The sequence below is a fragment of the Ranitomeya imitator genome, chromosome 9 (genome assembly GCF_032444005.1).
Source record: "Ranitomeya imitator isolate aRanImi1 chromosome 9, aRanImi1.pri, whole genome shotgun sequence".
Classification (NCBI taxonomy): domain Eukaryota; kingdom Metazoa; phylum Chordata; class Amphibia; order Anura; family Dendrobatidae; genus Ranitomeya; species Ranitomeya imitator.
Window position 1 is genome coordinate 31,946,847 of NC_091290.1, and position 27,089 is coordinate 31,973,935.

The 27,089-nt window shown below is 40.7% G+C and overlaps 1 protein-coding gene across 1 annotated transcript; it reads left to right on the forward strand.

Moving 5' to 3' along the window:
* Positions 1-6,928: 6,928 nt before the first annotated feature.
* LOC138648997 (cathepsin W-like) lies at positions 6,929-26,159 on the forward strand. Its single transcript, XM_069739037.1, has 11 exons — positions 6,929-7,018; positions 7,153-7,207; positions 10,783-10,896; positions 16,931-17,064; positions 19,681-19,774; positions 20,408-20,488; positions 21,345-21,461; positions 22,959-23,023; positions 23,220-23,310; positions 24,050-24,108; positions 25,679-26,159. The coding sequence occupies exons 1-11, from the start codon at positions 6,947-6,949 to the stop codon at positions 25,796-25,798; spliced, it is 1,002 nt and encodes a 333-aa protein (XP_069595138.1). The 5' UTR covers positions 6,929-6,946; the 3' UTR covers positions 25,799-26,159.
* The last annotated feature ends 930 nt before the right edge of the window (positions 26,160-27,089 follow it).

Below are 27,089 nucleotides of genomic sequence, written 5' to 3' on the forward strand. Positions count from 1 at the left end.
AGGTCATTGCAGTGCCATCCTGTGCAGGTCATCGTACTGCCAATCTTTGTAGGACATCACGTGCAGGTCATCGCAGTGCCATCCTGTGCAGGTCATTGCGTGCAGGTCATCGCAGTGCCATCCTGTGCAGGTCATTGCAGTGCCATCCTGTGCAGGTCATTGCAGTGCCATCCTGTGCAGGTCATCGCAGTGCTATCCTGTGCAGGTCATTGCAGTGCCATCCTGTGCAGGTCATTGCGTGCAGGTCATCGCAGTGCCATCCTGTGCAGGTCATTGCAGTGCCATCCTGTGCAGGTCATCGCAGTGCTATCCTGTGCAGGTCATTGCAGTGCCATCCTGTGCAGGTCATTGCGTGCAGGTCATCGCAGTGCCATCCTGTGCAGGTCATTGCGTGCAGGTCATCGCAGTGCCATCCTGTGCAGGTCATTGCAGTGCTATCCTGTGCAGGTCATTGCGTGCAGGTCATCGCAGTGCCATCCTGTGCAGGTCATTGCGTGCAGGTCATCGCAGTGCCATCCTGTGCCGGTCACTGTGTGCAGGTCATCGCAGTGCCATCCTGTGCAGGTCATTGCGTGCAGGTCATCGCATTGCCATCCTGTGCAGGTCATTGCGTGCAGGTCATCGCAGTACTATCATGTGCAGGTCATTGCATGCAGGTCATCGCAGTGCCATCCTGTGCAGGTCATTGCAGTGCTATCCTGTGCAGGTCATTGCGTGCAGGTCATCGCAGTGCCATCCTGTGCAGGTCATTGCGTGCAGGTCATCGGAGTGCTATCCTGTGCAGGTCATTGCGTGCAGGTCATCGCAGTGCCATCCTGTGCAGTTCATTGCGTGCAGGTCATCGCAGTGCCATCCTGTGCAGGTCATTGCAGTGCTATCCTGTGCAGGTCATTGCGTGCAGGTCATCGCAGTGCCATCCTGTGCAGGTCATTGCGTGCAGGTCATCGGAGTGCTATCCTGTGCAGGTCATTGCGTGCAGGTCATCGCAGTGCCATCCTGTGCAGTTCATTGCATGCAGGTCATCGCAGTGCTATCATGTGCAGGTCATTGCGTGCAGGTCATCGCAGTGCCATCCTGTGCAGGTCATTGCATGCAGGTCATCGCAGTGCCATCCTGTGCAGGTCATTGCAGTGCTATCCTGTGCAGGTCATTGCGTGCAGGTCATCGCAGTGCCATCCTGTGCAGGTCATCGCGTGCAGGTCATCGGAGTGCTATCCTGTGCAGGTCATTGCGTGCAGGTCATCGCAGTGCCATCCTGTGCCGGTCACTGTGTGCAGGTCATCGCAGTGCCATCCTGTGCAGGTCATTGTGTGCAGGTCATCGCATTGCCATCCTGTGCAGGTCATTGCGTGCAGGTCATCGCAGTACTATCATGTGCAGGTCATTGCATGCAGGTCATCGCAGTGCCATCCTGTGCAGGTCATTGCAGTGCTATCCTGTGCAGGTCATTGCGTGCAGGTCATCGCAGTGCCATCCTGTGCAGGTCATTGCGTGCAGGTCATCGGAGTGCTATCCTGTGCAGGTCATTGCGTGCAGGTCATCGCAGTGCCATCCTGTGCAGTTCATTGCGTGCAGGTCATCGCAGTGCCATCCTGTGCAGGTCATTGCAGTGCTATCCTGTGCAGGTCATTGTGTGCAGGTCATCGCAGTGCCATCCTGTGCAGGTCATTGCGTGCAGGTCATCGGAGTGCTATCCTGTGCAGGTCATTGCGTGCAGGTCATCGCAGTGCCATCCTGTGCAGTTCATTGCATGCAGGTCATCGCAGTGCTATCATGTGCAGGTCATTGCGTGCAGGTCATCGCAGTGCCATCCTGTGCAGGTCATTGCATGCAGGTCATCGCAGTGCCATCCTGTGCAGGTCATTGCAGTGCTATCCTGTGCAGGTCATTGCGTGCAGGTCATCGCAGTGCCATCCTGTGCAGGTCATTGCGTGCAGGTCATCGGAGTGCTATCCTGTGCAGGTCATTGCGTGCAGGTCATCGCAGTGCCATCCTGTGCAGTTCATTGCGTGCAGGTCATCGCAGTGCCATCCTGTGCAGGTCATTGCAGTGCTATCCTGTGCAGGTCATTGCGTGCAGGTCATCGCAGTGCCATCCTGTGCAGGTCATTGCGTGCAGGTCATCGGAGTGCTATCCTGTGCAGGTCATTGCGTGCAGGTCATCGCAGAGCCATCCTGTGCAGTTCATTGCGTGCAGGTCATCGCAGTGCCATCCTGTGCAGGTCATTGCATGCAAGTCATCGCAGTGCCATCCTGTGCCGGTCACTGTGTGCAGGTCATCGCAGTGCCATCCTGTGCCGGTCACTGTGTACAGGTCATCGCAGTGCCATCCTGTGCAGGTCATTGCGTGCAGGTCATCGCAGTGCTATCCTGTGCAGGTCATCACAGTGCCATCCTCAAGCTTTCAGAACCAGCTGGTATATAACATTTTTCTTGCAAATTGCTTTCTTCTGAAGTATGGATTTTTAATCTGCTTTATATATACAAATTGTCTCTTCAGAGAAGAAGAGGACTAGAACTTGAGCACCACCACCAGCGATCATAAAAGTCAATATCGACTCTTTAACAATCTTTGCCATATGACTTAGGATAAAAGCCAGACCAGAATCTCAATTTGCAGACACAATTTCTGGGGGTGTTGCCCCTCATCAGTGCAAAGTGTGATATTTGATTTTGCTAGGTGAGAGGCTCTAGACTGGGGTCTAAGCGATAATGTTTTTTCTCTTGCAGAGCGACAAGCCACATCTGACTTGTTAGAATGAGTAGACTTATAAGCCATGTGTGCTCCTCTGGGAAATTAAATATGCAAATCATCTTTTTAGAGAGGAAGAGCAGCTCAACTGAAAAACACACTTGTGATGTCACCGCAGCTTAACTTATGAAATAACAGGAAGGAGGGAAACAATCCATGCCACGCAATTTCCCAACTCATGCTAATTGTACAAGAAAAAAAACTGGCCTTAAGGATGGCGCTTCCTATACTTCAGAAAAATCCTATAGTTAATGGAAGCGAATGCCAAATATTCAAAAAATTATAAACACATCTTTATTAAGTAATCTCATTAAAAGTAATACAACAGAGATACAAATGCATAAATTGTACCGCCATATGCAGGTCTGTATCAAAAAGAAAGGTAAATAAAGGTCCTTAATAGTCAAATCAATACATCATGTTCTTGCAGATTAAATATGTATAAAGTTTGTTGATCAAACATAGATTATAGTGCTGAGCGGGCCAACAATGAGAACAACGTATCTCCTAGCAACAAGATATACAACCCATAAAGCTGCCAAAAGTGCCTAGTGCATGTATAGCCATTTATGGGCGATCTGAAAAAGTGCTTAGTGCTTAATAATATTACTGCATAATGCAAGTAAAATGTGACACCCCTAGCTCATAGAACAGTGCATAAAGAATAGAGGGCAGCAAAAATAAGTAGCAGCATAATATATAGCAAAGGGAGACTTGATCTAAAATAGAAGCCCCATGACAGGGCGCTTTGGAATAAAGAGCGGGTACATGAGTACCATACATGTTTACTTTTGCTTAACTTTTTTTTTTTTTTTTTTTTAAAGATTTTTGGAATCTTCATTATTTTGTTCTGTGGCGCCACCTTCAGTCCAAAAAAATTACTGAACAAGATTTAGATTCAGCCCTGGACATAAAGATTCAGCGACGTACAGTGGATATTTCAAATTTTTATGCATTTTTATTTATCATTTATTTGAAATATCTTTACGCCTGGCCACAAAACTTCTGTTACCTATGTATTGTGTTAAACCCGACAAATGATGTCATATCATAATATCCACACAATGTGATTCAACGTTGTGTATTTCATCTTACGCAACAGCCCTGTCCAATGCTCTGCCCTACCCTCCTCCGTAGGTACAACAACAAAAGCAAATAGCAAAAATAAAATAGTATTTTTTTAATTTAATTTATTAGGTGAGGGAAAATGTAAATATGTAGCGCCAGATAGAGCTTGTGTAGTAGCTCTCGTAGGGCATGTGCACAAGATGTCTTATTCAGGGGAAAACACCTGAAAAAGCACTAAAAGGAAACGCCAAGAAGAATTCACATTTGCATGACCACACTAAAACGACTTGCTGTGCACATGTTCAGTGTTTTGGACTTTTTTTTTTAACCACCTCGGGCTTCTAAAGCCACACATTTGTTAGAAGAAGTGACCTGACCATTCTGGCAACTTCCCCTTGGAATCCGCTCGCAATTAATACATACAATTAAAATCGACAAAAACGGTAAAGATGTCAGAAAAAAAGACGTAACATGCAGCATATCCTTTCTGGCAGTACACTTGAGGCTAGACAGGACGGTATACTGCAGGCAAACTGGGAAAGTTCCTGCCACTGGTACAATCTTCTGGCCTAGAATCCCATGGGGTCAGATCTCTAGGTATCTGCTTAGAAATGGGCAAAAGTGCATTGTCCAAGTATCACTTGAAACTTTTTCCCGATGTGCGTCAGCTTGGAGAACTTCCAGCGATGCTCTCAAAATTTCTACCACCACCTCCACCAGGGTTCTTCCTAAAAGTGATGACACCTTTTGAGCTGCGTTAGTGAGCTGACCTCTGTAAAAGCATATCTGCCCCTGGAAGGTTGTAATCTTTTGGCCATCCATCAGGTCCACTCTGTAACGCTGCCAGCAGCACCCTCCTCCACTGAGGACATCATATTTACCTCCTTTTCACCTTGATCTGGTTCACAGGTCCTGTCCAACACACAATCACCATCATAGTCGTTAAATCTTACTGCCACATTTCTCAACCTGTGAAATATCATAGGCTCCTTGCCCTCTGTTATGATTCCCACCTCTAAATTTTTCCCAGGTGCCGCTACCTCCATGACTGTCAGTGCCAATTCCACCAGCAACACAGCTACAGCTATGTATTTCTGTCTTGTCCCACTCCTCCACCAATTGATCTTCCTCTGCTTTCTCCCAGTCCTGACTGATCTTATGTAGCTCATCAAAAGGAACACGATCTTGACCAGTAGCTTCTTTAGCACCCAAAGTCCTGTTCGGTCTTTAAAAAGATGGCTCCTCCTCAGGATGGGTCAAACAGTGTAACTACACAATAGAAATGCCAATATTGAACTGCGCTTGCGCTGAACACTGGCTTAACATCAGCATAAGGGCGCAGTCATGTGGCTGTCTTAATCCTGCGAGGATCGCATCGCAATCCTTGGACTGGCCGGCGACTCTCCTGACCTGAGCGTGACAGCATGTATTTCTATGCATCGATTATGCTCAGGTCAGGAGAGCCAACGGACAGTCTGAGGATTGCGATGCAATCCTCATGGGAGTAATAAGGCCATTTCATTGTGCCCTTAGACGCAGCGTCATCCTACTATGACTGAGCTGAATGGTGACCCATTCTGCCCACCCACAATGTTTATTTTTCTTTTTGCAATGATATCCCTATCGGATGCTAGAGAAATCTGTGTCCTGTGTCACAAGCTGGATAGCTGGTGCCGACAGTGCTGCTACCCACATTCTTACTCACAGATGCTGTGGGTCAGGGGATTCCTTTACCCTGTCTATTGCTACATTTTTCTTGTACCTGACATTTTTAAATGAAGCACCACTGAGCCTAAATTTGTTATAGAGTGTTGTGCCTTTCTCTCTTCCTCTTCTTCTCTTTCACCTTCTCTCCCCTCTTCTCTCCTCCCTAACTCTCTCCTTTAAAAGGTGCTCTCTCCTATCCACATTCCCCACAAAATGGCAGCAGAACTTCCTGCTTGGGCTTTTATAGTGGCTATGAGTCATTATTGTAACCTATGACCTAAAGTCCATCTGATTGGCTGCCTGTGCTATAGGATGGGATAACTGCAAGGCATTATGGGGGAACCAAAGTCATGTGATCCTTCTCCGTCTTTCTATCTGTAACATGTCAGTGGCCATTTTAGGCAACTCATCTGAAATGAATAAAGTCTCTAGTCAGAAGTGTGGAGCCAAAAACTAGGATCTCCTCATTTTGGGCCTGGGTTCCTTTGTGGATGTGGCACAAACCTGGATAGACTCAACAAGATTTAAAAGACATAGGGCCCAATTCATAATAGTTTTTTGGCATGAATACCTCTCAATTAGTGACTTTTTGATTTACGACAAATTTATCAAGTGATTTACACCTTTTTTCAAGGTGTCTTTAATGGTTAGCTTGTTTTCTGATTTTTATATCAATATGGCTTTTTCCATATGTTTTAGACATATTGATGAAATGTGACTTTTTTTTAAAAGGTCTCAAAATTTGGCACAATCCTACTCCAGTCCCACCCCTATTGTGATTGTAAATAATGATGATAAGAAGACAATATGAAGAGTAACCACTACTGACAGATCTATACGAATTTAGTGCAACGTAATACACAAAATGAAATCAATAGTAAAGTGATAAGAATGCATTATAGTCAGACATACCCAAAAATAAAATGTGCCACCACATTCCTCGACGCGCGTTTCAACATTACTTCATCTGGCCATTGTCTTTGTATTGTCTTTGCATTGTCTTCTTATCTTCATTATTTTGTGTCTGTCATTGACCGCCTCCTGCTTTCATTGCTGCTTAATTTTCATTGTTATTGAGTTGTATAGCTTAATAAAACATTTTTTGTCTATATACATTTGGATGATTTTTGAATATTAGGCAGTACCACAGATGACATTTTAGGCTGTGAATTGATTCGCTAATCTCTATTTATGGTCACAAGGTCGTTTTACAGATCTAGGCAATGGAACAGAATTATCTTTTTATACCTGAAGCGCTTGCATTATTCTTAACTTTCTTTCACATGTTGGGCTCTTGGTGTTTCCATTTAATGTGGTTTCTTTTAGAAACAGGCATTCACTTTCACATTCACTAAGTGCGGTAATATAAAACCCATTATCACTTTGATTCTCCCCCAGAGTGTAAATTAGATGACTGAAGATGTATTTTCTCTTTGGACTCTGTGCTCTAGCTGTTATTTTTTCAGAATCCGGTTCTGCAAATGTTGAAATGGTGATTACCAACTTTACCAATACTCTTATTACCAATACTTTTTATATTTTTGCTTGACATAAAGACTGTAATTCCATACTATCTGATGAATTCTACCCATACATCTGTTGACTTGTACTGTTATTTCTTTTCAGATGCAATTTGCTAAATTCATGCAAAAATTTAGGAAGATTTACGAAAGTTCCCAAGGTAAGATGCATGGTATAGTGCAATAATAAAAATGGGTGCAGAGGCTCTGGCGTTTCCCCCATATGTGGAAATCTGTATTCTCACGGATTTGTGGTGGCTTAGAGGACCCTTTTCTAAATTTTGCATTGGAGCTCAGTTATAAGTTGCATCTTTTTTAGGTTCATTATTGGATATCACTTGTGGAGTACATGCTTGAAACTTAATGACTTGGATATTCAATGTGTATAATAGTCAATTTTTCTAGTTCTGTTACAGCAAAAAAGTTCAAATCAGGTTGAAAAGAACGTAATTCTGCCACTGTTTTTTTTAGTTTTGTTTTTCCGCTGTTTATTATACAGTGAAAATTCCACAGGTCAGTGTGATTATGGCACTACCCAACTTACATAGTTTTACATTTTTTTTCATTTTAGAGGTTTTAAAACATTCAGAACTTTGCAAAAAAAATTTGCTGTCATTTTTTTTTTACTTTTTTTCTTTCTCCAGCAATCGAAGCTTGCAAGGGCTTGATTTTTATTGTTTGCCAGTGGATTGAATTATATATATATATATATATATATATATACAGTGGGGCAAAAAAGTATTTAGTCAGTCAGCAATAGTGCAAGTTCCACCACTTAAAAAGATGAGAGGCGTCTGTAATTTACATCATAGGTAGACCTCAACTATGGGAGACAAACTGAGAAAAAAAAATCCAGAAAATCACATTGTCTGTTTTTTTATCATTTTTTTTGCATATTATGGTGGAAAATAAGTATTTGGTCAGAAACAAACAATCAAGATTTCTGGCTCTCACAAACCTGTAACTTCTTCATTTAGAGTCTCCTCTTTCCTCCACTCATTACCTGTAGTAATGGCACCTGTTTAAACTTGTTATCAGTATAAAAAGACACCTGTGCACACCCTCAAACAGTCTGACTCCAAACTCCACTATGGTGAAGACCAAAGAGCTGTCAAAGGACACCAGAAACAAAATTGTAGCCCTGCACCAGGCTGGGAAGACTGAATCTGCAATAGCCAACCAACTTGGAGTGAAGAAATCAACAGTGGGAGCAATAATTAGAAAATGGAAGACATACAAGACCACTGATAATCTCCCTCGATCTGGGGCTCCACGCAAAATCCCACTCCGTGGGGTCAGAATGATCACAAGAACGGTGAGCAAAAATCCCAGAACCACGCGGGGGGACCTAGTGAATGAACTGCAGAGAGCTGGGACCAATGTAACAAGACCTACCATAAGTAACACACTACGCCACCATGGACTCAGATCCTGCAGTGCCAGACGTGTCCCACTGCTTAAGCCAGTACATGTCCGGGCCCGTCTGAAGTTTGCTAGAGAGCATTTGGATGATCCAGAGGAGTTTTGGGAGAATGTCCTATGGTCTGATGAAACCAAACTGGAACTGTTTGGTATAAACACAACTTGTCGTGTTTGGAGGAAAAAGAATACTGAGTTGCATCCATCAAACACCATACCTACTGTAAAGCATGGTGGTGGAAACATCATGCTTTGAGGCTGTTTCTCTGCAAAGGGGCCAGGACGACTGATCCGGGTACATGAAAGAATGAATGGGGCCATGTATCGTGAGATTTTGAGTGCAAACCTCCTTCCATCAGCAAGGGCATTGAAGATGAAACGTGGCTGGGTCTTTCAACATGACAATGATCCAAAGCACACCGCCAGGGCAACGAAGGAGTGGCTTCGTAAGAAGCATTTCAAGGTCCTGGAGTGGCCTAGCCAGTCTCCAGATCTCAACCCTATAGAAAACCTTTGGAGGGAGTTGAAAGTCCGTGTTGCCAAGCGAAAAGCCAAAAACATCACTGCTCTAGAGGAGATCTGCATGGAGGAATGGGCCAACATACCAACAACAGTGTGTGGCAACCTTGTGAAGACTTACAGAAAACGTTTGACCTCTGTCATTGCCAACAAAGGATATATTACAAAGTATTGAGATGAAATTTTGTTTCTGACCAAATACTTATTTTCCACCATAATATGCAAATAAAATGATAAAAAAACAGACAATGTGATTTTCTGGGTATTTTTTAAATACTTTTTTGCCCCACTGTATATATATATATATATATATATATATATATATTTTTTTTTTTTTTTTTTTTTAATTTTTTTTTCTTTTAGTTTGCAGGAAAATAAGAGCTAAACACAATTTGTTTAGGTTCAAATGGAACCGTGGTGATGTTGGCCCTCCCTTACAAATTGTATTTTAATATGTAGCTGGTTTTATGTTTGTTGCAATTGATTCATAGTGAAACCACAGTTCTAACCAGTTATACACATCATTGAGCACTTTACATTTTCGGTGGAAAATTTTATAAGTGAAATTGCATTCTTCAAGGGTACTTTCACATTTTTTTTATGCAAAGAAAGCAAAATGTAAACCCCATCCCCACCTTGCATTTAATATGCGGCCCTCAATCCTTTTACTGAGCTATTTTTGTTTTTAATTTATGCTCCTGCAATTTTTATTTTTGCCGTATTTTCATTATTTGATTTTTTTTGGGAAATTCAAGTCATGTCACTTACCGATCGGGTAAATTCCAGACCCTCACGAGTTGTAATGTAAGAAAATAGAGCAGAAAAAAATAAACGTAAGTGGCTTTAAACATATGTGTTTATCGACAAATTAAGGAAATAACAATGGAAAAAAAAACATGTAAAACCTTATACAGGCAAGGTATCTACATACTAATAGTTAAGTTACTAAATTAACTGATAGTAAAAAAGTTGCTAAGAAAACAAATTGGGCTGTAGGGTTAAAATATATCTTTATTCTTTGGTCTTTGCTAAAAACGTACACATGGTTTCTGCCAGCAAGTGCACACAGGAAAGTTAAGCAATATGTATTTATATAGCTCTATTTTAAAGGGGTTCCTCATTACATGGGCTGTCCTTTTTTTTTTAAATGAAGTAGACCCCCTTGTACAATAAAAAATACCAGTTCCAGTGATGTTGGCGCCGGGTCTGCCAGTGTCTCTGTTGAATTGATATATACCAATATTGCTAATTGCTAGTGCAGGAGTAAACACTGACTTGATGGTTCCATGGAGACCTGAGCTCGATGCTGGACCAGGATAGAGCAAATATTGGAAGTAAGCTCCAGCTAAAGCTGTCAGTTTTCTAATTTAAAGGGGGTCTGCAGCACAAATTGATTGTTCAAACCAAGTATAGGTTCTCGGTGTACCCTGGGGATGGCCGAGCAGTTCAATACATCAACTGTTACTGCTCAATTCATCAAGGAGATCTGGTGTAAAACCCCATAAAAAGTGGTAAAACTTTTGCCCCCAAATTTTGCTACTTTTGACTTATAACAACGAGCTTTGCCAAAGTGAGCAAAGAGGAAGCAGAACAGGATACGGCAAAGTCCGCCAGTCAAACTCTTCCCAATTTACACAGGAATGCAAGCTGGAGTAATGTATCTGACAGGAGCACATGGCAGTTTTAAGATGCACCAAATTCATGTACAGGCATTTCTTAATGAATTTGGCACATCTTACTCCAACAATTCATTAAATCAACTTATGCAAATCTCTAATTGATTTATTTCCGTTCACAGAGTATGAGTACAGACTGTCTGTGTTTTCCAAAAACATGAAGGAAGCAGAACGTTTACAAAGAGAAGAACTGGGAACAGCCCAATATGGGGTGACACAGTTCAGTGACCTCACAGGTATGCTATCATCAAGGGCCGGACTGGCCATCTGGCAATTCTGGCAAATGCCAGAAGGGCCTGTCTGGTCATGGGCTGCCTTGTCTGCTACGTTGTTAACAGAATCTATGTTCTCAAGATACCCATACGGTTAAGTGTTGTGATGAAGCACAAAGTTGCTGACTCCATCACTTACCCCAGCAGGCCACGGGTATCATTAGAAATATTCGTTTTGTAGAAAATCTTCCTTTCCTCCATCCAGGGTAATGCTAGTAATATGTCCCATCTGGTGATTTCAAATGCCAGGACTGAATTTCAGCCCCCGTCCGTACCCGGGGAAAATTATTGTCTTTGGTTAGATTTGAACCAATAACCCGAGCAATGGAAACCTACAATGCTAACCTGTTGAAACAATTTATTATTGCACATATTACAACTACTATGTACTACTGTTTATTGGTGCATGAGTCTCTGTCTCCAACAATAGTGTAATATTGTCAATAATACATTGTCTAAAAAAAAAAAAAAAAAAAAAAAAGAGTACCAGGACATTCCCATTCACTGTTCACACTGTGTGTAGCTGGAGCACATTCTGCTTTCACTTTACAAGCTGGCAGACGAGATACTAAGATCCCGAGCTGTAAGAAATACCAGTTGTAAGCTGTGTTATCTTTGTTCATGAATAAATATATCTTCATTGTTGAACAGCTGGACTATACACAGATTAATCCACTGCCAACATAACCACACAGCCACCGTGCCATCCAAGAGCTGTTTACTGGCTAAGTCATGAAAATGACTTCCAACACCTATGAGACGGTTGTGAAAAAAAATAGTTCCCATTGCAGCCACTCACTTCAATTTTTAAATTGTGGCTGAGAGGTGGAATCTGTGCTCTGTCCGAGTTGAACCCATGACTTCAACAACATTACTAACCACTGAGCCGCCATGCTGCCCAGGAGATTATTTATAGGTAGGTTATCAATATGACTACCAGCAGCAATGGAAAGATCATGAAAGAGAAAGCTAGATGCCCAAGGCATCAAATCAGTTAATTGATTTTAATTACTGAAGTGTACCTGAGAGGTGGAATCTCATTATTGTTGGTCAGAGTTGAACCAATCACTCCAATGCTAACCACTGATCCACTGTACTAGCTGGCAACAGCCACTATATTACCCGGCAACTGTCACTGTGCTACAGTATAAGCATCACTAGGCCACCACCATGCATCACTGTAGGAAATAATAAGCTCCCACTATGCTTCACTGTAAACTTCCCCAAGCCTCCGGCCATACTTCACTGTAGGCAGGGTGTTCCTTTCAGTGTATGCTTCATTTTCCCTCCTCCAAACAGCACATAATGACACTGTCACTTGGGTTACAGCATATTGACACTAACACTTTGTGTACGGGGTAATGACACTGATACCTTGAATAGGAAATAATGATGCTGACAATTACGGAACAGAATAATTACACACCGATTCTTGGGATATATTATAATTACCCTGAAACTTGGGGTTCTCCTCTTTCTGGCTGGATGTTCATCTAGTTCTCATCATTAGTGATGGGTAAGCACTAAAATGCTCGGGTGCTCGTTGCTCGGGTCGAGCAAATTGGAATGCTCGGGTGTTCGACCCGAGCAACGAGCCAAATGTAAGTCTATGGGATACTCGAGCATTTTTCCTGTGACCCCCCCCCCCCCCCTGGCTATGCAGAGAATGCAAGGGCTGCCAAAAATTTGCAGGCACTCCAATGCCCCTTTGCAGAGTTGAACCCAGGACACCAGCATTGGACAGCAGCAGTGCTAACCACTGGGCCATCATGCTGCCTGAGAGCTAAACTCTGAGTAAGTCATCAATATGACTCCCGGCACCTATGGGAAGGTCAGGAAAAATAGACATAGCTGCCCAACACATCTAACCAATCTGTTCATTGATTTCAATTTCTAAAGTGAGGTGGAACATTGCTTTTCTAACTTGGAGATCTACCAGGACATTAGTAGGGTTACGAGAACAGTCACACGCAGATCCTGATACCTTTCTGCCAAATAAGAAGACACATGCCTTAAAATGGTACATGGGAGATGAGAAGACTTACAGAAATTGCATTACGGCCCCATGAAGAATTAATATCTAAAATCTTGTAAGCCCAATAATACTACTTGTAATGTTTGTTATTTGTTTAGCACATTTATGGAGAACTCTGCAAGATTTCTAATTAGAGACAACCCAGTTGCTTCCAAGACAAATTGATTTAATCTCGAATTTCACAAAATAATTGGATTCAGCAAAATCTGACTTTTTTTTTGTAATCCAAATCCCATGGATCCATCAAAGTGACACAATTTGAGATGGAGGTAAAATTAGAACAAAAAAAAAGAATATTCACCTCTCCCCAGACTTCCGTGCAGCTCTCTGTTTGATCATTCCTGTATGGCCTTCACTGAGGTCACCAGTCTTCTTCACTCCACGGGTCTCGAAAGGTTTTGACATTGCAAGGCTTAGGCCGGCTTCACACTCAGCGTATGAAAATATGGTCCGTATATTACGGCCGTAATACGCTGAAATGTCCCGAAAATAGTGGTCCGTAGCTCCTCCGTAGGCAGGGTGTGTCAGCGTTTTTTGCGCATGGCATCCTCCGTATGTAATCCGTATGGCATCCGTACTGCGTGGTTTTCTCGCAGGCTTGCAAAACCAACATACCGCTATAGAAATGATCCATGTGTCCCAAAAAGAAAAAAATATATATATATACTGTCTATATATATATATATATATATATATATATATATATATATATGTCATTAGACACATATATGTATATATATTAATATTTATTCCAGCGCTATACAGCTTGAAAGCCGGTAATTCAATTACCGGCTTTTTCTTTCTCCTTCCTAAAACCCGACATGATTTGAGACATGGTTTACATACAGTAAACCATGTCTTCTCTCCATTTTTTTGCAGATTCCACACTACTAATCTCAGTAGTGTGTATCTGCAAAATTTGGCCGTTCTAGCTCTTAAAATAAAGGGTTAAATGGCGGAAAAAATTGGTGTGGGCTCCCGCGCAATTTTCTCCGCCAGAGTAGTAAAGCCAGTGACTGAGGGCAGATATTAATAGCCTGGAGAGGGTCCACGGTTATTGGCCCCCCCCTGGCTAAAAATATCTGCCCCCAGCCACCCCAGAAAAGGCACATCTGGAAGATGCGCCTATTCTGGCACTTGGCCACTCTCTTCCCATTCCCGTGTAGCAGTGGGATATGGGGTAATGAAGGGTTAATGCCACCTTGCTATTGTAAGGTGACATTAAGCCTAATTAATAATGGAGAGGCGTCAATTATGACACCTATCCATTATTAATCCAATTGAATGAAAGGGTTAAATAAAACACAAACACATTATTTAAAATGATTTTAATGAAATAAAAACAATGGTTGTTGGAGTATTTTATTGTACGCCCAATCCAGTCACTGAAGACCCTCGTTCTGTGAAAGAAAAAACATAATAAACCAACAATATACTTACCCTCCGCAGATCTGTAACGTCCAACGATGTAAATCCTTCTGAAGGGGTTAAAACATTTTGCAGCAAGGAGCTTTGCTAATGCAGGCTGCTCCTCGCTGCAAAACCCCGGGGAATGAGTCTAAATATAGATCAATGAGCTATATTTAGCTTCATTTGCGGTGAGGCGCCCTCTGCTGGCTGTTTATAGATCGTGGGAACTTGCCTAGAAAGCCTGGGAGCTTTCTAGGAAATTTCCCACGATCTATGAACATCCAGCAGAGGGCGCCTCACCGCAAATGAAGCTAAATATAGCTCATTGATCTATATTTAGACTCATTCCCCGGGGTTTTGCAGCGAGGAGCAGCCTGCATTAGCAAAGCTCCTTGCTGCAAAATGTTTTAACCCCTTCAGAAGGATTTACATCGTTGGACGTTACAGATCTGCGGAGGGTAAGTATATTGTTGGTTTATTATGTTTTTTCTTTCACAGAACGAGGGTATTCAGTGACTGGATTGGGCGTACAATAAAATACTCCAACAACCATTGTTTTTACTTCATTAAAATAATTTTAAATAATGTGTTTGTGTTTTATTTAACCCTTTCATTCAATTGGATTAATAATGGATAGGTGTCATAATTGACGCCTCTCCATTATTAATTAGGCTTAATGTCACCTTACAATAGCAAGGTGGCATTAACCCTTCATTACCCCATATCCCACCGCTACACGGGAATGGGAAGAGAGTGGCCAAGTGCCAGAATAGGCGCATCTTCCAGATGTGCCTGTTCTGGGGTGGCTGGGGGCAGATATTTTTAGCCAGGGGGGGGCCAATAACCATGGACCCTCTCCAGGCTATTAATATCTGCCCTCAGTCACTGGCTTTACTACTCTGGCGGAGAAAATTGCGCGGGAGCCCACACCAATTTTTTCCGCCATTTAACCCTTTATTTTAAGAGCTAGAACGGCCAAATTTTGCAGATACACACTACTGACATTAGTAGTGTGGAATCTGCAAAAAAAATGGAGAGAAGACATGGTTTACTGTATGTAAACCATGTCTCAAATCATGTTGGGTTTTAGGAAGGAGAAAGAAAAAGCCGGTAATTGAATTACCGGCTTTCAAGCTGTATAGCGCTGGAATAAATATTAATATATATACATATATGTGTCTACTGACATATATATATATATATATATATATATATATATATACCTATTCTATGTGTACACATTTATTCTACCTATTCTACTGTAAGCTGTCAGTGTGATTTTACTGTACACCGCACTGAATTGCCGGCTTTTCTCTCTAACAGCGCTGCGTATTTCTCGCAAGTCACACTGCTTGTCCGTGTGAAATCCGTATTTTTCACGCTTCCATAGACTTTCATTGGCGTATTTCTTGCGCAGTACGGTGACAAATGCAGCATGCTGCGATTTTGTACGGCCGTAGAAAGCCGTATAATACTGATCAGTAAAATACGGCAGATAGGAGCAGGGGCATAGAGAATAATTGTGTCGTATTTTTTGCGAGTTTTACGGACGTAGTTTCTGCGCTCTTACGTCCGTAAAACTCGCAAGTGTGAAGCCGGCCTTATTGGGCACCAAGACATGAGAATGAAGACTGGGCCATGGAGATGGGTGAACAAGATGATTGCTGGGGACAAGGGAGTATTTATTTTTTCACCCTAAGTTTTAGCCCCTGGAAACTCGAATTAGGGTAAGACACATTGGATTCGTAAAGAATGGATTTGATGCAAATCAAATTTCCTGGCAAAATTCGATAAATCTGCCGAATTGAAAAGTCATCAAATTTGTTTCACTACTTCTGGTACATTGATTCCATGTGGTCGGGACAGTGTCGTAGATCCTGATTGAGTTCATGAAGGGTTAAATGAACATAATTTTAGTGAATTGTCGTCTCACCGTTTTACCGCGGTGCTGCAGGCGAATTTTCCCAACCGAACATCTTCAATGGATATAAAGTCTCAAGGTTTGCATCTACGAGCCTGGGACAAGTCCCATATTCATTTCTTAAAACCTAAGGAAAAGGTCAGGCAAAATTTTAAGGAATATGCACATAATGAGAAACCCATTATCTAGAGGAAAAACAAAAAAGATAAGCAAAAAGGAAACTAAAAACTTTTAGCTCCATAAATCTGAACACAATGATGAAAATCACTCATTGAAAGCCATCTTACAAGCACCAGGTGGAGCTAGAGAATCGATATGTAATGCTATTCCTTGTGTAACACCATAAACAGTATTTAAAGGGAATCTGTCAGAAGGTTTTTGCTATGTAAACTGTGTGTAGCCTAAAGTAGGGACAGAAATTCTGATTCTAGTGATGTGTATTTACTAGGCTGTATGCTGTTTTTTCAATAAAATCAGTGTTTTATCACCAAGAGATTATCACTACAAGACTAGCTGCCTTGTGTCATCTAGTCAACGCGCCCTGTGTAATCCCGATCACTGACTGGCAGCTTTCTGTCTATGCCCAGTGTACAGTGTTAGAATAAAATGCCCTCTTGATTCTATTCTAATAGCTGACGAATTCAGAACTAATAGCCTGAATGTTGCTATGAAATTACCCCACATCAAGCAAAAAACAGCAGTAACTACATTTCCACGAGATAAAGACTGGAGAAAAAATGGTGTCATTTCTGAAGTTAAAAATCAGGTAAGAATTCAAAAGTTATATTATGGAAATATCATATACTATAACAGAAGTACATTTCATAGTTTCATAGGTTTTAAGGATTTACTTCTTTACTATTTCCCTTGTTGTGATCTTGATACCTTTGAACAGTTTGAGGATTATCTTCAGGATGTAGACGAGTTAATTACTATAGATAGATAGATATAGTAATTAACTCTTCTACATCCTGAAGATAATCCTTAAATGAAGATAATAATACCAAAGAATTTATGTTTGCAATCATTCATGTGGACATAATAAGGGTATACCTTGACGTTTGGTGGAGCAGCTTAGTATACATTTTTTGCAAAAAACGTATCAACCAAATACCCTGTTTTTACATCTTTTTACTAGCACTTGCGGATTACTGTGATTTTTTGAAACTGAGTGTTTTTGGTTACACTATGCTCTTTTGTGTCTTCAAGTTTCTTGGTGGTGTGTGCGCATGTTCCTACAGACTTGTTCACTGTGCGAGTAGCCCATGTGTTCCTGTTTCCATGACTGTATAAATCGGCCCTGCATACAGATGTGTCGGTATGCAAAGCGACATTAGTGGTGTAAAAACATAAAAGAAATACAGTAAGGTACACAGGGCGGTATTCATGGGCGAGTGGCTTCTGTTCTCCCACACCCTGGCACCCACAAATAAACAATGTCCCAATTCTCCTGTAATATAAGTGTGGTGCATAACACCACACTTATATTATATACTAATAACCATGTATAAGTATATAAGGGGACAATACAAATATCTCGCTGAGGATCTGTTTATACCAAGGAAGGTGACGGGCACAAGGGGGCATTCTTTGCGTCTGGAGGAGAGAAGGTTTTTCCACCAACATAGAAGAGGATTCTTTACTGTTAGGGCAGTGAGAATCTGGAATTGCTTGCCTGAGGAGGTGGTGATGGCGAACTCAGTCGAGGGGTTCAAGAGAGGCCTGGATGTCTTCCTGGAGCAGAACAATATTGTATCATACAATTATTAGGTTCTGTAGAAGGACGTAGATCTGGGGATTTATTATGATGGAATATAGGCTGAACTGGATGGACAAATGTCTTTTTTCGGCCTTACTAACTATGTTACTATGTTACTCACGTTTTGGTCTCAGGCCTACGCTGTCACCGGTTCTTCAACTTCAGGAACTGCCGCACACACATCAGGGGACACCCATTTCGTTTGATAAAAAACAAGATAAGGCTACGTTCACATTAGCGTTGCGTCGGGCGCAGCCGCGGCGACGCATGCATCATGCGCCCCTATATTTAACATGGGGGCACATGGACATGCGTTGTCTTGCGTTTTGTGACGCATGCGTCAGGGCGCAGAGGACGCTGCAAGTTGCATTTTTTTGCGTCCAAAATCAAGCCAAAAATGGACGCATGCGTCACAAAACAATGCGTTTTTGCATGCGTTTTGCATGCGTTGTGAGTTGCGTCGCCGATGTAACACACAACAACGCAAATGTGAACGTAGCCTCACTTATCTGTCCATTTTCATCATATTGAAACAAGCAATCTTTTCCATTCTCAAGGTCCATAACACAGCACGTTTTTATATCTGCTATTCACTCACCCTGAGCTATCCCTTTCCTCACTGGCATCTCCAGTCCCTGGGATATTCTATCCGGCTCCGCAGCTTCCATTAATCCTGTCCCAACTCCCATATGTGATGCCCCATCCAGCTTCATCTCATAGGAAGATAATAAGGCACACTTCTCAGTGCCCTGGTTGGGCCGTAGGACCCAGACGTTCCAGGAATATTCACTGAAGTTTGTGTCTGACGTTCTCATGTTGTTAAACAGCCCATGCCCTTTGTGCCCTCCAGTCCTCTGGCCTTTAACTACTGCTATCTCTCCTCTCAAGCTAATCTCTGATTTTATCTAAAGCAGGAAGTGCTCACCTTATTAACTAACCCTTCCCATGTTGGGGCTGTTCCCGAATGTTTAACTGTATCTATCCTGTGAATCTTACTTCCTACTTCCTGTATCTAATGTTCCCACAACTGCACCTTTCCCTTTCCTAACCTATGCCTGATGCTCTAGCTATACCTATGTCCTATACGTAACCCTAGGTATTCCCTGTATGTTACACGTAAGGCACATTATACATTTATCACATTACAACACATTAACTGCGCACCTTCGTGCCTATAAGGATCTATGCACAATAAAACCACATTACTCACACAATACAATTCATGAACGTTAACTTCAGGGCAAGAGGCATATGACTGTCCCTGTCACACCCTTACAAGTGTCCATTTTTTTGTCTTTTAACATTGGAAACTAAGGTCTCAATTTACATCTTCCCACTCCGGTTTTTGTACTTTCTCAAAGTGACTAATGTAGGATTCTACTGTACATTATTCTTGGTCGGGATGAAGAGGAAATGAGCTTTCGACCTCCGCAGATTCTCAGACAATTCATTGTTCGAAGGGTCCACTACTGGGGTCTCAGGGCACAAGTTGAGGTTTTTATCATCTGAGCCAGATGTTATCGTACTTTTTCTTGTTACCAGTTTTCCAACTGGAAAGAAAGAACCAAATACTCCTACAAAACTGTAACTTTCCTGTGTAAATCTCCCCTTCATGCTTTTCAGGGAAATTGTAATTCATCCTGGGCTTTTGCCGCAGTTGGCAATATTGAAGCACAATGGGGGATTCAAGGATATCCGAGGAACTTATCAGTCCAACGTAAGTGTCTCTTTGAGATGAGCCAACTATAATCATCTGCCGAGGTTCCCCTATAACTTTATGGACTCGTTTGTGCCAATGTTTGCCCCGAATTCATGCGGGTCGGGCAGCTCCAAGCAGTGCCGGTCTGAGGTACCTATTGTTCACCAGCACAAGTGACTCTGGGCAACCAAATATTACCCATTCATTTTTAGGCATCTAGCCATGGCAGGTCTGGGAACCATCTTTTAGGCCCTCGGCTGTAATGGCAAAATAGACGTACAGGTTGGTTAAAATTTAGTGGAAGGGCCAGGTTGCTGAGGGGTGAAGAGACAAGACTGAGCCTACTCTACTAAAACATGGCTACGCGTCAAGAATAATCAGTTTCTAGAAAGCCAAGTTTCTTCATACGTTTAGGCTTAGGCTGAGATTATTCTGTAGTCAGAGACTCACTTTTGTATATTTTTGTGCCCGGAAAGGACAATCATCCCTTTGTACATTTTTTTTGGATCAAGATATAAAATACTTCCATGGACCGTGAGCCCATGTGCCCCAGACGGTGCTATTTTTAAGTTATTCGTAAGATGTTAAAATAAAACATGATTTTATCAGTTTTATCACTTAGTTTGAGTTTCTTTTATTCTCTTATTTTAGAGGTTATAGACTGTGGTCCTTGTGATGATGGTTGCAGGGGAGGATTCACATGGGATGCATATATAGCTGTGCAAATGCAAGGTACAGTAAAAGAAACTTCATTTCCAATTTTTACCATCTATACATTCAGACACTCTAAAATAAATCTGTCAGCTAAAAAGCGAGTCTATCAGTAGGATCAACCCTCCTAAGCCATCTATATGACCATGTAGGTCATAGGAAGATGAATCAAATGATACCTTGATATCTGTGATCCGACTTCTTTTTCCAGAGAAATCCATGTTTTTCTTAATATGTAAATGAGCTGTTAAGATCTATGGGCTGGATATAGATCTCCCCAGAAATCTACCTCCCGTGCTTATTTTAAATGAAAAGGGGCGTCACCAGTGTGAGACACGTAGATCAGGAGAGCAAACTGTCAGTCATTACATGTCTCACACTGGTAACTCTCCCTTTTATTTAAAATAAGTTCTGAAGGCAGATTCGCAGGAAGATCTATGTCCGGCCCATAGATCTTAACAGCTCATTTACATATTAAGAAAAAACATGGATTTCTCTGGAATAAAACATCGGATTGCAGACTTCAAGGTATCATTTTATTCACCTTTCGATACCTACATGCCCATATAGACGGCTTAAGAGGGTTGATCCTAATGATACAAAGATCGGTAGTTAGTTCTCCAAGATGTTTGGAATAACCTCCCTGCCAAGTTTCTTCAAAAACTGAGTGCAAATTTACATAGAAAAAATGGTCTTCAAACCAAATATTGATGTGATTGTTAGATTTCCATTTTGTTCATTCACCTTTCATTTTGGTTATTGATAAAAATAAACCATTATCATTTCTATTAGTAAAATAATTCTTACTTTGCAGTATTTTTTCCACACCTGCCTAAAATTTTTGCACAGTACTATATATTTGATTTTTTTTTTTAAGGCGGTCTAGTCTCTGAAGAGAAATATAAATATGAAGCTGTGAGGAAGGACTGCAGAAAAGGCTTGTCACCTGCCGCGTGGATTCATGATTTTCAGATGCTTCCAAAAAATGAAACCGGTAAGAATGCTTACGTCAAGATTCTATCATCGAAAAGCCAAGTCAAAATTTCTTTCATAAATAAACGGGGTTCATCGTAATCCATTGGGATTCATAATTTGACTTCTAAACACAGCGTTGTAGTTTTTTTTATTTCTAAAGTCTGACAATTTACATAATAAAGGACATTTGACACTTAAGAGGAACCCATCAAGACTGATATTGTATATACCACTCTCGTTCCAGAGTCTGCTGGAGTGAGAAGTTCCAAATTCATGGTGCATCTGTAATATGGCACGGGACAGTAGCTGTGGGCGAGGCACTCGTCTGTGGTGCCCCACCACGTTACATGAAAATGGGGGTCCTGGCTGGGTGTACGGGCTTGTGCTGTGAGGGCGCTACACCTGTGAAGGCCGCATGCAACCAATGTTGTTGGTTCGCTTCGCCAGGAGCAGGTTTTTCATAGTTTTTTGAGAGAGACCACCATCCCAAAAAAACTCTTTACTGAACGGTAACTTGACAAATATTATATACAAGGGATAGCGGGTACACAGTCTTATGGACGTTTCCTTAATAGTTTGAAGCGTTCTTCCGCACAGTATCCTACCTCAGTAGTTTCCTTCAGGGCTCTCTATGTCCGCTGTTTCTCCCTACTTTACTACAACCCATCTTTAATGCTACAGTCCTCATCAACAAGTCATATACTTGATCAACGGTTCCGTGTCCTATTTCTTACACTACTGGCACCCTGAATCTACCTCTTGGGACTCTTCTCTAGTCCCAGTCCCATTTAGGCCCGTTACCTCCAGCATTACAAGCCTGGGGTCTAGAGGCTAGGCGTACTTTCCCTAGGACCCATCTCCAGAAGGCCACTCTGTCTCTCTGCCACTTACTCCCAGCATGTCACTATCCCTCTTCCTTGGTCTCCTCTCATTTAGGGTCACACCTGAATGCAGCACTGTTCACTTAGGACATTTTTGGTCCTCTTCCAAACTCTGACTTCCTACCAGCAAGAAGTCACTTTTTCTTACACTAGCCCCTCCTGTTTATGGGCTAGTCCCAACTATTAAATCTTAACTTACCCTTTAGTCAACTATATACATTACCAACATCATAAACATATTTACCGCATAACACTTATTTATATTACATCACAATTCTATTAACACTTATCACATTACACAATATTTACAAAAGATGCAGGACACAATTCACAAGACATAATACACAATAAAATTTATTTCTTCAAGGGGGTAAACGCAGTCAGTCTGTCCATACCCTTACAAATCTTTCATCTGAACAAGCTCCAGAGTCAGAAATGTACTCTAGTTATTGACGGGATTACATGTGTTGCGAAAGTCACACCATGTTTGTGGCGGCATACATTATAGTGATGGCCCGTGCCTCAGAGCTGGCATAAAAATGCCCAGATTACTTATTGGTCAAGGTTCTGTGCTTTCAACTAGATAGATACTGTAGATTGATAGATATTAATTACGGTATGCCTTTATTTTCCAGTAATGACTTCTTATGTTGGTAATGACGGCACATTAACAGTTACAATAAACAATGCTTTACTACAGGTAAGTGTGAGTATATACATATATATATATATATATATATATATATATACATATATATATATATATATATATATATACACATACATATATATATATATATATATATATATATATATATATATATAGACACACATATATTTATTTTTTTATTTATGCTAAACAGTAACTAATTTACCCATTTTTCTTCTATCCTCAGCATTACATGAAAGGAATTATACATAATATCCACAAATCATGTGATCCTATTAAAGTGAACCATGTGGTTTTGATAGTAGGGTATGTTCAAGGTAAGAAAATAATCCATCTATTTGTGAAATTATCATTATAAAATTAAATTGATATCTCACCCCCCCCAATATGTTATCGGAAAAGCCTTCCGCTCTTTATCGAACTGGAATATTGCAGTTTTCTACATCAGAAATTCTAAACACTGTTATGCCTGAAAATAAATCAAATGCTCTAGTGAAGTCTCTCCCCCTTTGCGTCAGTTGTGTTGGTTGTGATTCTACGCTGTAGGAATTTCTCTAATTAAAATGTATATGTTTATTAAAAAAAAAAAACACTATCAGTCAAATTGTCAGCCATATTGTCATTGCAAAAATCAACAAATTTTGAAAGTGGGGCTGACTTGATCTTAAACAATTAATATTCCGCCACTCTCAGTAAAGACCATGATGCTTATTTATAGTTCATGCTGGCACAAAACAAAAGCATAAAAGCAGAGATCGAACCTTTCACTACATTTTTCATGTTGAACTGGATACACAATGTAATAGGTTTTTTATTTTTAAATCTCTCTCAAGCAGAGATATTGGTATTTGGCACCTACTGAGTTAACTTTAAGTCTAAGTGGGCGTCACCAGACAGATTTCACTGGGGGCGTGTACTTCTTCTTCTGCTACTTTCCGTTTCTGCCTAGGGCACAAAATTTGATCTTTTTTTTGTAATCTGTTCTATTTTTTTCGTTCTCATCTGATCAAATGTTTGATGATATCTACTTAATTCATCTTTGTCATTTTGTTGTAGAGACAAAAATACCTTATTGGATTGTGAAAAACAGTTATGGCACAGGATGGGGAGAAAAAGTATGTTGCTTATAATTTTTTTTTTATCTTTACCATCTTATTAAATAGATCAGTAATTTCCAACCGTTGGCTCGGTAGCGGTTGCAAAATTACAATTTGTTGGGAAGCTAATAGTTGTAACAGTAGCGATGAGGCATCATTCAGATATCCGTGACACAGACACGACTTCTTGTTTTTTTTTTTAGAGGACATGTGAACAGCTTTATAGAATTTAACGTGTACTTGTTCCCAGATGGATCACCTGTATGTGATTCACGGGCGTCTAAATGAGACCCTAGAGAGACACAGCTTAGAAACCAGCTGTATCCTATGCAATTTTTTTTTTAAGCATTTGACAAGTTTTATTTTTTCAATTTTCATATAAAGGTTTTGAAAACTTTTTAGTGTTCTTCCATCATTTTCTTATCTACTGAGAAGCCTATGAAATAAAGCTTAAAAACCCCCATTAAGGATGCAAAAAATGCTAAATTTATTCCCTACCAATTGAATGCCTCTTCTTATGCTTTGGGGTCTGGAGCGACCTCAGGTTACAATAAACATAAGACGTAGAAAAAGAAGAAACTCCAACCAATAATCACCTCACCACGATTCACTGTCCACCATACGTTGCTTGGTGCCTCTTCTTTCTGCTGCCACGCACTGAAAACCTGGGCATATTCATGTTAGGCTTGGACTTTCGGGTTTGACTAGCCCTGTGATGTCTCTATGCATGTGCAGAGATATCCCTGGCCTAGTCACGTCATTGGATTGTGATGCATGTCACGACGTTGTTGCGACCTTACAACGCGCATGCTCAGGAATGTCTTGGGCCTAGTCATGGCCGGAATTCCATCCGCACTCTAAGCCAAGATTTCAGTCCGCGACTAGGTTCAAGAATGTACAGTGACGTCCTAAGCCTAAACATGTCTACAAGACTCAGTCTAATGTGAATAGTCCCATAGTTTAATCATGAGTCAACAGTGAGTAGAGGCGCTGAGGACCATATGGGGGAGAGGTAGCCAAAGAGATGAGCAATTAGGTATTATTTATTTTTTTACTTTTGCTGGCCCTCTAATCCAGGAAAAAATGACGGCCAGTCAGCCCCCATTTTGCTGAATTTGCATGGAGCGAATTATAAAAAAAATCCCAATACTGGTGAATATGGATTTTTGCAGAATTTAATTGTATTTGAATATATTTTCCTCCACTTAACTGCTCACTATGATTAAATGGGTTTATCTGGGTCAAATCTATTATTGATCTATCCTTAAAGTAGGTCATCAATACCAGATCAGTTGGGGTCTAACTCCCTCCACGTCGGATCATCAGCTCAATACTTTTGGTGGTGGCTGTGCCTGGTAAAAGCAGAGGCTAATTCACTTGTAAGGAGCTACTATGTGCAAAATATCACATACAGACACTACTACTACTAAACTCACAAGAGTCGGACCTTCACCAATCTTATATTAACAACCTATTCTATAGATAGGCCATTAAAATTGATAACCCCTTGTAGACTGTAGATACATGTCCCTAAAATCCTTTAACTGCATTAATTTGTTTATCACCTCTCTCTCTTTTTTTTTTTTAGGGCTATTTTAGAATTTTTCATGGAAAAAACATCTGTGGCATCACAAAATATCCACTCGCTGCTACTGTGAATTTTAAAAAGTCAAAAACGATACCTTGTCCTCCTAAGGGGAACATATGAGCTCTACCTTAGCTTCATGTCTATACTTAGATATACCCCAGATGAAGCCTTGGCGAAACACACTTCAAGTGTGTTTTTCCTGGGTGGGTGTTTGTATATGATGTTTTTCATTATGACTATGTTTTTCATTTACTGATATTTCATTGTTATTTCCATGGCTGATGAGGGATCTATCGTCACAACACTGGCTGTATTAACAGCCTGTACTTCACTTATTGATGGTCCTTCTCGCTTATGTACATGTGCATTCTTTTTATGTTACATTATTGTTAATGCCTTAGGGACATACAACATTAACTGGCAATTGTCTTACAAGATTATTATACCTAGATATATACAAATTGTAAATACTGTTGAGGAAATGAACAAAAAGTTGTTGTTTTTTTAGAAGTTTAGATGTTTATTTTTCTTTAAACAAAAATATGATTTGATTATTGTTTATGCAAGTCAAAGATGTGTTTTTGCAAAGACATTGGTCTGAAATATAAGGCTTTTGGCTTTATCGGTTCATATTAAACATTTTTAAAAACAATTTAGTTGGTGGTGCATTTCTTTATATTTTTAAAGTTTCTCTTGCAATATAAATATTGCAAAAAATAATTCTTACACTAAACTCTCCAAACAGGGAAACACCATCTCATTATCACTATGATTAGTAACGCAAAAATAAGCAACACTTCTCTTATAAAACTGTAAGTAGGTAACACTTGATTGCACCTTTGGCAATCAAGTGTTACCTACTTACAGACTTTCCAATAGTAGTCAATATATTTTTATTATGTTGATTTAACCGTAAACCAATGGAATTCCTGTAGTTGCGCCCGCCCAGGAGAGATGGCCGGCCTTATAATGATGCGAAATAAAGAATTAAACAAAACAATGATACACAGAAAAACAAACTGACCTCAAAGAATGGAGTGTAGGGAAATATGTTTCTGTATGTAGTCTTCACACGGTCAGTAGTTGGTCAGTATTGTGCATCAGTATTTGTAAGCTCAATTGTAATCTTAGCAATGTATCTTTATGGACCTTCTTTATTTTTCATTATTTTATGGTTTGATTATCCATTATGCTTTGATTTCCCTTGTGGTTAGCGCCTTATCTCTCCTTCCTCTTACTTATTGATCACATCTTAGTTATCAGGAAAGCATGGGCATTTTTTTAGTTATTCAGAAATCATCTGATGTACATCTGTGGTTAAAAACTTCTCCTTTTTCCCAACTTGCAACTTTTTTTTCTTTTTAGCTAGTAGTTGATTATTTTTCTCTTCAAATTCATGGTATACTTCTCA

Coding starts and splice junctions, on each gene's coding strand:
- LOC138648997 (XM_069739037.1), top strand. CDS start 6,947: ATGTATTTTCTCTTTGGACTCTGTGCTCTAGCTGTTATTTTTTCAGAA. Junction 7,019..7,152: donor GTTCTGCAAATGTTGAAATG/GTGATTACCAAC, acceptor ATTTCTTTTCAG/ATGCAATTTGCTAAATTCAT. Junction 21,462..22,958: donor GCTTCCAAAAAATGAAACCG/GTAAGAATGCTT, acceptor TTTATTTTCCAG/TAATGACTTCTTATGTTGGT.